Raw genomic sequence first — 12,430 nt, forward strand, 5'->3', positions numbered from 1 at the left:
TTTTTTTTTTTTAATAATTAATCTCTTCACAGGGATTGATTACTTTAAGTCTTCATTTTAAACCAACTTCACATTGGTTGAAAAGCATATCATTCTAAATTTATTATTAAATGTTTTATAGACAAAGAAATCTTGAAAGGCTATTTTTTTTCTATTTTTGTTGTTGCAGATGTCCGGAGAAGAACAATTTATGAATACCACCGAGTAGAGTTACAAATGTCAAAAATTACCAATATTTCAGCAGTGGAGATGACCCCATTGCCCAGTAAGTTACCATGTGAACAGAACTAGTCAGAAACTTTTATGATCTGATCTGTTTATGCTTAGGTATCTTGATCCTATGTGTATATAGGACTGGGTGGGTGATTTTAATTTCAGTTGAGCATTCTTTTTTTTTTTTTTCCTCCATGTTGCCAATTAGTCTTGATAAACCTGTTCTGTCCTGTTTCCTAGCATGTCTCCAGTTTAATGGTTGTGGCCCCTGTGTATCCTCTCAGATTGGCTTCAACTGCAGTTGGTGTAGTAAACTTCAAAGGTAAAGACAAAAAGAGTAATGCAGAAAATGTAAAAATTTCACAGACTTGTTCCTTCTAACTCTTCCATTGAATTTTAAATGTGTCAGATGTACTGACTAGGTACATATGAACAAATGTATATGTGTAAAAAACACAGAAGTAACCAACATGCAAAAAATGCTCAGAGTTTTAGGGAGTTTTAAATTTTTCCTTTGATCACTCAAAATAACCAAGAACCTTTATAGTCAATAAAATAATTATCTGCTATATATTTGTAGTCTCTATGGGGCTTAAACTAGAAGGTGATTATGATTGAGGAGTCTATAGATTAATCCCACGGGTCCATAGTTTTAAGAAAGCATGGTATGACATATCATTACTGTAACAAGGGCAGTTCATGCATGATCACATGCACATTCTTAGGAAATTCCAGTAAATGTCTCAAAGGTTACTAGCCAAGATTAGAGATGTGGTCTAAAGGTAGGGAATAAAGTGCCACTAACTGACCTCTACATGAATAGAATGTGTGGTTTGATTTTCATGAATAGCAAAGAGGAGTTTTTAGTCCCCCGAGTTTTTCAGAGAATGAATGACCATTTGTTGGAAATGCAGAGTGAAGACTCTTAAATGTACTTTCTTATTTACTCAACTGTTTTGTGCATCAATTATGTCCCAAGGGCTGGGAAAGCAGCAGCGAGTAATACAGATGTGATCGCTGACCCCCATGCAGGTTACAGTCTTTCTGGGAATAAAGTCCCCTTCCACCTTCAGAGTCTATGAAAAGTTTGCTTCTTCGTGCGGGTGAAGAACCAAGCCTTCAAGCTGCCTGTCTATGCTTGTTTGCATCAGAGCTTTCTGTTGTGTAAGCTGTCTACGTCTTATCATCGTCCTGCAGCATTTGCTGTAAGGATAGTGGCATGTTTAGGAATACTTGAAAAGTTATTGAAGTATAAATAATAGAATGTCAATTCCTTGATAACAAGCTTTAGGGAACACGTTTAACTTGCTAACTTTGGGGCAACCAGTACAGTATTGTGGAGAGAACAGTATTCTTTATTATAATCTCTGCTTTGTTTTCAGTGTAGCCTGTTCCAATAATTTCTTTTGTGCAATGAATTTCAAATAATGATAAAGCAAGCAGGAGATCAATAATCTTAAAAGTCGATTTTAACTTGCCTGTATCTCCAGGTTGGGAAAAACTGCTTCCCAAAAACTAAGAGTTTGTGGTCATTTATATTCATATGTTGTTGGCATTCCATTAAATTACATGCATGTTAGAAGCTATTGAAAATCTGTTTAAATAACAGCAAAAATGAATGTAAGGAGCTAGCATTTTAATATGTATAGTTAAGTAATACTTAATCAAACTGACATGAAAAACACCCAGAAGAATTAAGTAGAAGACCTTGGCAGGGTATGAACCTAATACAAGTTCCAGATCAGTGGCCACCTCCTTTGAGAAGTCTTCCGAAACCATGAGTTTGTGTGAGGTGACCCACACCGGTGATTTTCGTACATCCTAGGCAAACCTCCGTTGTCAGCAGTTACCACGGGTCTTAGGGACACTTGTTGGTTTATCTTCTTTGTGAAGCTGTGGCTTTATTAAGACTGATTGCTCTTTATATCTCCGGAATAAGAATGTAGCTGGTAGGGGTGCCTGGGTGGCTCAGTCAGTTAAGCATTCAACTTTGGCTCAGGTCATGATCTCAGGGTTCCTGGGTTTGAGCCCCACCTTGGGCTCTGTGCTAATGGCTCAGAGCCTGGAGCCTGCTTCCAATTCTGTTTTCTCTCTCTCTCTCTACTCCTCCTCTGCTCATGCTCTGTCTCTCTCGGTTTCTCAAGAATAAATAAACATTAACAATTTTTTTTAAAACAGAAACATACATGTTCAATAATTTAAAAAACAAGGAATGTAGCAGCTGGAACTACAGAAAAATGGATGGATGGATGGATGAATGATTAGCTTCCAAATCAAAGAATCATGGTTAGGTTTGTCCGAGAAGGAAGGGCTTTTGAGGACGGAGGACTTTCAGTGCTGAAGCTGGAGAGTCAGCCAGGAGAGTTGCCACTGCAGATAGATTCGTAATTGAATTCTCAACTCAAATAAGGTACTTGTAAATGAAGATTTGGGATACTATCCTAGAAACCTATTTTCCACCAACCATTTCATTATTTTTTTAAAAATTGGTGAAAATATAAATGTTTATGGATATATATTTATATTATAAATTTATATTTATATTTATATGTGTACACACATGCATATATATATATACAGCAATTTTGGCAATCAAAATCCACCCACAAGTTGCAATTTGCTTTATATCAATACCTCCATTTTATTGAAATATATCCCTGGCACACATTGTGCCAAGGAATTTGCAAATATATTTAGCTCATACAAAATTTTTTACAGTAGAGGAAACGGAGGCTTACAGGAGCTAGGTTATTTGTGCAGGTCTCATAGCTCATGAGGGATAAGTGTGAACTGACACTAGATCTGTGTGACTCCCAGCCTGCGGCCTTGACTCCTCACCTATCCTGCCTCACCCCTGCCAGGCTGCAGACACACTGAGCAAGTTCATCTTCATCACTTCCTGAAAAGTGGTAGACATACTACTGAAAAATAAATATTTTTATAATGGATGCCTCAAGAAAATTGCATGCTTTTGAAATTGGCATAAAAAGAATGCAGAAGAGAATCAAAGCAAAAGAGTTTTGTACATTATTGAAAGCATAGTTTTTTAAAAAGATTAATGGAAAAAGGAAAGGTGGTGATGTATATAAATAAGGAATTCAACAAAGAGCACTACTTTTAAGACTACAAGTTTTCTACATTTATTTTTAATTCTTCAGCAACCCAGTTATATACATATCAAAACCTGCTTAATTAATTGCTTTAACTATGGCTCATTGCACTTTTGTTCAGTTTAATTTCCCCACTGCATTTTATTAATTTCTCCTTAGACCTGTGAGCCTCAAAACTTTGCTTTTGCTGCCCAGAAGTGTTTCCCCAGACTTCAGAGCTTTTGTTAACAAGTTCAATAAAACAAGGGAAGCCTTATCCTAAGCAACACAAAAAGTGCTTCTCAGAGTTTTTTCTTCCATCCTTTTTACTTTCTCATTTGTGCTCATTTACCCCTGAATGATAATCAGTTGGTGGTGATTATTGAACTCTCAAAGTTAGGCTTGCTCTAAAAAGATAAGATAATTTTAATTGGTTTGTTTATTTCCTTTAATTCCTATTTTTCAGGAAGCAAAAACTAAGGCAAAATGTTTCTAGTGTCTTATCCAAGCTTTAAAGAAAGAGAGATCTTGTCCGGAGACAATTTCAATTTGAATTGTCTATCAGACTTCAAGTAGAAATGCTGAGTGAGTGGGAATATATAAACCAGAAATTTGAGTTATAAGAACATTTAATGAGATCCATTTTCAAAACATTTTACTTAGAATAGGTGGCCCATTACTTCTAGATAAGAATGCTTTTGTTTCCTCACTGAAAATCGAGAGGATCTGAATCAAACACTTTCAACTATACCTTTTATTTTCACTCATTCAACAAAAATTTTGGCATGTCTCTCCATTCACGCTGCTATAACAAATTGTGAATTCAGTGATAAACAAGAGAAAATCGTGTTTGTCCCTCATAGAGCTTACATTTTTAGTATGATGAGAAAGAATTTAAGCAAATAGATGTGCAGAAAATAGAGTTAGTAGTGATAAGCGCTATGGTAAAAGAAATAAACATAACATTATAAGGGAAAGTACAGCAAAATTGTTAAGAATAACAGGAGTTTATTTCTTGGTATCATGCTAAGAAACCTAGCCTTTTTGAAGACACCTTAGTTTCATTAGCCTTCAACATCCAAAAGTCTATTTTTTTTCATTTTAAATATATTTTGGCTCTTAAAATATTCATTCACTCATTCGTGTACTTAAAAATTTATTGAATGCCTTCTACACTAATCTAAACAGCAAGCACTAGTCTAGACACTGAGGTAATGTGAACAAAACTTATGTATTAAAGCCAAAGCTCTCATGGAGGTTAGAGTTTAGCTTATTAAGCTTGAAAACAAACAAATAAATCATTAAGCAAAAAGTCAGTTGATGATGAGTGATCTGTTGAGTTTGAAAAAGCCAATAGTTGCTCTGGACTCAGTGACCAAGAAAGGCTTCTTGGAAGAAGTGACATTTAGATCTAATTGGGAACCAACTACATATACCCAGCTGAAGGCAAAGAGCATTCTGAAGGGACTGGCAAGTGAAGCAGCCCTACCATGGGTTCAAGCTTGATCTGGTGAGAAAAGGAAGAAGCAGAATGGGTTGGGAGCATTGAGAGTTGAGCATGAAGGGAGAATGGTATCAAATGAGGTCAGGTAGGTTGCACAGTACCAAGACATGGAAAGCCTTGTAAGCCAGGAAGAGTTTTGTTTATTCTCAGGGTGATGGGAAGCCTTTAGATTTTAGAAGAACTTAAATAGAAGAGTGATGTGATTTCATTTTATGTTAAAAATGAAACTCTGGGGGTGCCTGCCTGGCTCAGTGGGTAGAACATGCAACTTTTGATCTCAGGGTCATGAGTTTGAGTCCCATGTGTGGTGTAGAGTTTACTTTAAAAAATTAAAAATGAAACTCTGGCTGTTCCAAGGAAAATAGTTATTTTCTTATGTGCTTGTGCGTGCATGCGTGTGTGTGTGTGTGTGTGTGTGTGTGTGTGTGTAGAAAGATTGAAAAGGAAGAGGATAGTAGAGAATGTGTCCAATAGTCTATTGAAGGGATGACAGCTACTTAGATGAGAATGATAATTATGGAGATCAGGAGAGATGAGTGGATTAGAAGTAAAGGAAGAAGGAAAGATAAGAATCAAGGCTGCTTTCCAGACTTTGAGTAATTTGGTAGATGCTGGCATTAATTGTTTTTTTCCTGAGATAGGTAAGATGGCACAGGAAATACAGGGTAGGGTGGAGAGAAATAAAGATCTTGTCTGGGGACAGTTCAATTTTAGTTGTCTATCAGACTTCAAGTAGAAATGCTGAGTAGGTGGGACTATATAAACCAGAAATTTCAGGAAGAGGTGGTGACTGGAGGTTCAGAATGAGTCTTTATAATAAATATAGTATAATTTCATGGGGCTGAATGAGAACAGCTGTGGAGAAAGTATTTTTTGAAAAAAGAGATTCCAGGAACTAGCCTCTGGCATAGCATAATGAGGTATGAGGTATGGTAATTTTTCATTATATAAAATTATTTCAAAATATATTTGTATACATGTTTGTTTGTATAAACAAAGATACCTCAGAAAAGATCAAAGACTGATAATAATATTTGTTTCTGGGGAAACTATAGAGAACAGACATGGACATGAGAATGAGTATTACTTTTTATTATGTATTCTTGTGTAAAATCTGAATTTTTGCCACATGGAGTTGAAGACAAAAAGGAGGAATCAACAAAGGAGAAAAAAGAGAAATAAATTATTTCAAGGGTAGAAATGTAGTTGCAATCATGTTAGTCCAGCACACCATGCCTGGACAAAAATATGAGAATCCAACACATACACTTGACTGATCATGAAGATGATCAAGGCCATCCATAGGTTTTGTCAGTACTAATCAGATGGCTCTAAAAAGAACTAAGCTGATGCCTGGCATAAAAGGCCAACATTTATAATCAAGCATGTTGCATAGTGGGGAGTTAGTCTCTTGGTGTCTCACTGTTCAAGAATTTTCCACTTTTTATATACTTAGCTCCAATCGAAGTTATAAGACTACTGGTAAAAATTTGAGAATGAATACTTTCCATGACTCTACCCATCAAAACAATGAATAGAATAGGTAAACACCTTCTAATGGTAAAGTCATGTGTCTACCAAGTAATAGTATCACATATTTCCTTAAGATAATATATGAGATGAAGGCAAAATATTTTTGAATAACTGCTCTGTATTTATTTTCACTTGTTATTTCTATTGTATTTCCTTAAACATATGATGGCACTGGCTGTTATTTTCCATTGAATGAACTGATTTCTTTTTAGTAACAAAAGGAGAAGTAGAAAAAATATATCACGTGTACTAGGTTTCAAAAATTTTCAACTGTATCTATCTAGTCAGAAATAGTTGCCAATAATTCATTAATGATATAAAATACACTATCAACCTAAATTAATTAAGGATGAAAAATCCTTTTTACATATGCACAACTAATTGTTTGAAGATAGAATGTACTCAGTATCATATATTCATTTAGCTTACAGAAATTAAACTACCTAAGTTTGGGAGCAGAAAGAAATGGCAAGAGCACATTTAAATAATGCAGCCAATCCAACCTTTCCCCAATCAGTAATCTTATGCTTGTGAATACAAGCACCAAGGAGACTTGAATATATCTATTCCCTTCAGCTTTCTTTCTATATACCCCTAAACACATAGGCACATCAGAAGGACTGGATGTGATTTTAGGGTTTAAGGAAACAGCCAGTGGTTTTCATACCATATTGTCCTAAAAGGAAGCCAACAGGTTCATCTAGGGACCGCCAAAATCCAACAGTCCATACTGACCCTGGAAGAAGTAGTTTTATTAAAAGAATGGCAGACTTCTATGAGAACCTGGGTGTCTCAGTTGGTTATGCACCTGGCTCTTTACTTCACTTCAGGTCATGATCTCACAGTTCTTGGGATCAAGCCCTAAATTGGACTCTGCACTGACAGCTCAAAGCCTGCTTGGGATTTTATCTCTCCCTCTCTCTCTACCCTTCCCCTGCTCATGCACTCTTTCTCTTTCTCTCTCTCTTTCTCTAAATAAATAAACATTTAAGAAATAAAAAGAATGGCAGGCTTCCAAAAAAGTTGTACTAAGGGAATTCCAAACATATTTTGATTCAGTAGTTTGGTTTTTTTTACCTACTTACCTTAATATCTAGCCCTCAAGTAAGGCACATTTCCACTGTAATCCCTAGAGGACCATTTAAAGCATTCTGTTAGTCTAATTTAGTTGTAAGTCTTAATTTAGTCCCAGGTTTTAACATTGAAAAGAAGGGATCAGAAAATCCACAATTGTTAAATGACATGTCATCTATTCTTGGCATGATGGCACACTCTGAAATTTGTAAAATTAAGATTAATCAGTAGAGTATAATTGTACTTATTTAAATGTACCTTTTATATCCTGGGCAAAGCCATAGCCTATAACCCTTTTGACATTATGATTTAAGTTCATATTTGAGGCTACTTACAAACTACACATTTACATGAGTCTTTCACACAAGGAAACCCATTGGCTTTGATGATAAGATGTGAAGTAACAGACCTAATAAATAGAAGCTATTTGGGAAATCCAGCAGCTCTGATTCCAAATTAATTATAATTGTAGACTTATTTCAATGGACTGGGGTAAAATAAAGTTCTACTTGGAAATGCCCTAATTTCAGATAGGCATTTAGAACTCACCAAGCTTGGGGTGCCTGAGTGGCTCAGTCAATTAGGCATCCCATTCTCTGTTTTTGGTTCAGATCATGATCTCACAGTTTGGGAAATCGAGCCCTGTATCAGGCTCTGCGCTGTCAGTGTGGGAGCCTGTTTGGGATTCTCTCTCTCTCTCTTTCTCTCCTATTCCCAGACTAGTGCTCTAAATAAATAAACAAACAAGCAAACAAACATGAAAAAAAATTAGAACTCACCAAGCTGTAAGAATTTTAAATGAATTTTTATTGATCTATGTTTCAATATGTTGACTTGCTTTCAAGTTGAAACCTCCTCTCTCTGCTTATCAGAATTACTGATTAGTAATATTTTGATAGCTGAAAAAGGTAACGTTTTCAAGAAACTGAATGTCAGGTTTAAATGCCAACTATGAAGCCATTTATAACTAACATAATTCTATTTTTGTCTTTTATATAAAGTTACGTCCTTTATAAAATATCAGATCCAACAAAATTATTTAATTGAAAAAAATTAATTGGAATGCTTTATTGTACACTGCCCAGTCATGATAGACAGGAGGAAGAGAATGTTTTCATTTCTGACTGAAGGCATCAGAGAAACATAAAGCTTTATTTAGACACTCAACAGGAATGAAAACATTTCCCATAGGTCTGAAACTGGTGACCACAGTAGCCCAAACCTAGACCCAGTGAGATTCCCTTTAATGAGTTCTGGTTAAGTGTATTGGGCTTTCTGTGTCAGGGAGTACCAGCCAGCCAAGAGTCAGGAAGAGCCCAGAATTGAGGAAGCATTCCTGAGTTACTGAAAAGGAATCACAATTCCCAAAATTCATAATAGAGAGGCAATCATGTTTCTTTGTCATGGTGGATTAGACCGAATTTCTGAATACCTAGTGGTCCAACCAACAATTAGCTGACTGATCTTGAACAAATCAGTAAAGTTCTTTGCCTTTGTATCCTAGAAGGTGAAATACATATCTCATCTAGGTATATTTGATTCTTATATTCTTTCATTCTGAGTAACCATAGGTTCAGTAGTTCTCAAATATTAATACAGTTAAGAATTGTCGCAGGAGCTTGTTAAAATGCAGATTTCCCTGAATCTCACCATGGGATTCAAATTCAATAGGTCCAGAGTAAAGTCAAAGGATTGAACCTTTTAATAAACCTCTTCAGAGGATCCTGAGGTAATCGGAGAGGAGCCTAGTGGAAATGTTGATCTTGCACAAATGGGCTGAGAGTCTTGTAAGCCTGCAATGGTTATGCCAAGGTTGCATGGAAACACTTATTTTCACTTTGGAAGGGAGAAACATAGAAAAAACGTTTTGAAGATAAAAATATTTGTTGCTAAAACCTCTTCAGGGGGTGCGTGCGTGGCTCAGTCGTTTGAGCATCGGACTTCAGCTCAGGTCATGATCTTGTGGTTTGTGAGTTTGAGCCCCGCATTGAGCTGTATGCTGACAGCTCAGAGACTGCTTTGGATTCTGTGTGTGCGTCTCTCTCTCTCTCTCTCTCTCTCTCTCTCTCTCTCAAAAATAAATAAACATTATAAAATGTTTTAATCTATTCAGAGTTAATGAAAGAGATGTTGATAAAAGAAAATACGTTTTTGGATAAGTACAGAATATAAAATAAATCAGGAGATTTTGGAGCAGCGGTAGCTTGTTAAAATCATTGGAACAGCTTTGACTTCTGAATTTTTTAAAATTATGCTATCAAAGTAGAGATTCACTGTTCTGAAAGAACGTATGGTGCGTCTAGAAATTCCATACCGCCAAGCTAATTGTTTTAGATGTGCGATGTTTGTAAGAGATGAATTGAATTTTGAATTTATTTTAGTGCAATTTATAATCCTTTCAAATTTAAATAAAGAATCTTAGCATTTCAGTTAATGAGCTTGTTCTGAAATACAACGCAAAAAAAGTTGTCTTTTAAAAATATAAAATTAAAGTCTATTTTTTTCCTTTTGAGCATTCCAAACATTTAACAAAAGTCTACTAATTCTTTTTGTGTGAATTAATTATAACAGTATAATGAGTTATGATACTGAGCAAATTGAGCAAAAATTCTGATATAGAGAAAAATTTTGAAAAGACCCATAAGATACTAGTTATAGTTGACCTTTGGGGAAATTGCCATAAATTCAAAATTGGTATACAGAGAAAATATTACCATTTCATCAGATTTTTTCTTGTAGCACTTGAACTTTTATCACACACATATTACCTACACTGAATCCATCAGTAAACAAGCAAATATATATCTTTAAAATAAAGAAAGGAAATGTACATGTTAAAGTAGATTAGGAAATTTTGGATACTGTTTCAGAAAATTCTGAAGTTAAAGAAACTTTCAGGAGCAGAAAATGATCAATTCTGAATATATAGACTGCATTTCTTTCCTCTGGAGAAATGGCATTGATTTGTCAGCCTTTTGGATATAAAATGCATGTAATTCTATTTGTTTTTTTTTTTTTTTAAGTATTGAACTATATTTTTGTCTATCTTTTCATTTATCTGTCAATCATCTAGTCTGCATTTTGGCCTCTGTCTCCTTTTTGCCACTGGCCATCTGCCAGTCTTTGAAGATGGTTGTAAATACAGAAGAAGGACCGGCTTTCTTTTTCCCAGACTCAAAAGCCAACAGGTGCTTCAGCCAAGTCTCCCAATTCCCAGTCCCACCTGAAATCTCAAGGCATTCTTTTTAGCTGTCTTTGATTTTCCAGGCAGTAAATGCTGTGTTTGCTTTCTATCGGAACACCACTTGGCAAGCTAGAAATAAAATCTGTAGAATTATTTAGCATCACATCTGTTTATAGCTGCTTTTTCAAGAGTATCCAAGTGATTTTCAAGTTTTGCTTATGTGTTAACGGACTGTCGTAACTACATTTTTTATAGTTATAATTTGGAAAACTATTAATATCAATACATGCAACATAAAAACATGTGTCCAAAACTGGAGGATTTTAGTGCTAAATTATATATTCCATTCTCTTAGCTTGCTTGCACTAATACAATAATGAGTTCCCCTGGAAATAATTAGCAATTAATTGTCCAAGGATGAGATTGATTTTGTTCAATCAATTTTGTTTTTTAAAAACAGTAGGTGTTAAAGTATTATGACAAAACCATGGTCCGTAAAAGACAAGGAAATAAAAATTTTAAAGCAAAAGGCAAAGTTCACAGTTGGCTTCTGTTAAAGGAGAAGAAAACTAATATGACTGCTGAGTATCGAGGAAGCTTAGATTAGCAGTCATGTTTTTAAGACTCATAATATGGTAAAAAAGAAAACTTTTAATTAGTAGTTTATGGTTTAATTGTTTGTTTTGCTGGGAATCTAATGGGAAAATATAGAAGGATATTCAAACTACAATACATTGATACTCAAGCCAGCCCTTTAAAGACCTATGTAAGAAATTGATTAAAATGTCATTGGGATACTTACTGATTTTCTTTTCTTTTCTTTCTTTTTTTTTTTTTTTTTTGCTTTCTGCTAAAATCTATACCTGAGAAAAGTTGAAATATGACCGTGTCATATTTCTTGATGCAAATGCACTCCTTTATTTAAGATTTTTATGAAATTGTCTAAATGTTAAAGAGTTGATTTACTATCAAGTCCTGAGTCCAAGATCCAATCTTACCCTGCCAGAGTTTTGAGGAAAATTTTGTGATAGGAATGCTCTCATTGATGGGAAAGTGCAGGAAATCCAGTAAGTCAGCAAAGTGTGTAATAATCCTGTTGTTTCTTCAGTTCTAAGAACATCTAGGTAATGCTATTCCAAAGATATATCTTTTCATATGATTTTAGAGCAGTCTCACTGAGCTGCTATCCATTACTAGGGAAAACAAAGAAGAAGGTATTTCAGAATAAAATAAGATTTATTGGTTGAACAAGTATAACATTCAAAATTTCCTTCTCTGGGATACCATAGAGAGATTTGTCAATTCTGGATAAGTAAAACCCATTTTTTCCCTCCTTCCTAGAGAGTCACTTTCTCTTTCTTCTCAGCTCTAGAATGTTTCCTTCAGTAACAATTCACAGTCAAAGGGGAATGATTCTCTCCATGAATCGTGCCCTTGGCTACAACGACTTCTAATGATAAGTTGTCCTAAAAGTACACAGATTTTACTTACCTAAAATAACATCTCCGACCACCAGAGAAGACCTCTGCTTTGACCTGTGCCTTGAGCAGAATTCATCCCTCCCTCCCCTGCACCTCACCAGCACACGGGGCTTATTTTATCCTTACGCAGCTGCTGCTGGGTCCCATGAGCTATGGAAGAAAGCACACGGGTTTGTTGTAAGGCTGAAAACGCCACATAGGGAGGTGCTTAACATGATTACAGTAGTTGCCTTTAATTCAGTATTTACCCTGTGTCAGGCATCACAGGAAAGCCTCTATTTCCACTAACGTCTCTTAATTCTTTTATCTCATCCAACCCCTGCAATCACATCCAGAGGTAAGTGTTCAGTTC

At 35.4% G+C, this 12,430-nt stretch overlaps 1 protein-coding gene across 1 annotated transcript in view; it reads left to right on the plus strand.

The window, feature by feature from the left end:
• PLXDC2 (plexin domain containing 2) overlaps window positions 1-12,430 on the plus strand; it is a 438,555-nt gene that overhangs the window by 340,876 nt on the left and 85,249 nt on the right. Inside the window, exons 8-9 of the mRNA XM_029954388.1 lie at window positions 170-265; window positions 454-535. Coding sequence (XP_029810248.1) covers window positions 170-265; window positions 454-535 — 178 coding nt within the window. The remainder of the gene's footprint in view (window positions 1-169; window positions 266-453; window positions 536-12,430) is intronic.

Source organism: Suricata suricatta, chromosome 10 (genome assembly GCF_006229205.1).
Source record: "Suricata suricatta isolate VVHF042 chromosome 10, meerkat_22Aug2017_6uvM2_HiC, whole genome shotgun sequence".
Lineage (NCBI taxonomy): Eukaryota > Metazoa > Chordata > Mammalia > Carnivora > Herpestidae > Suricata > Suricata suricatta.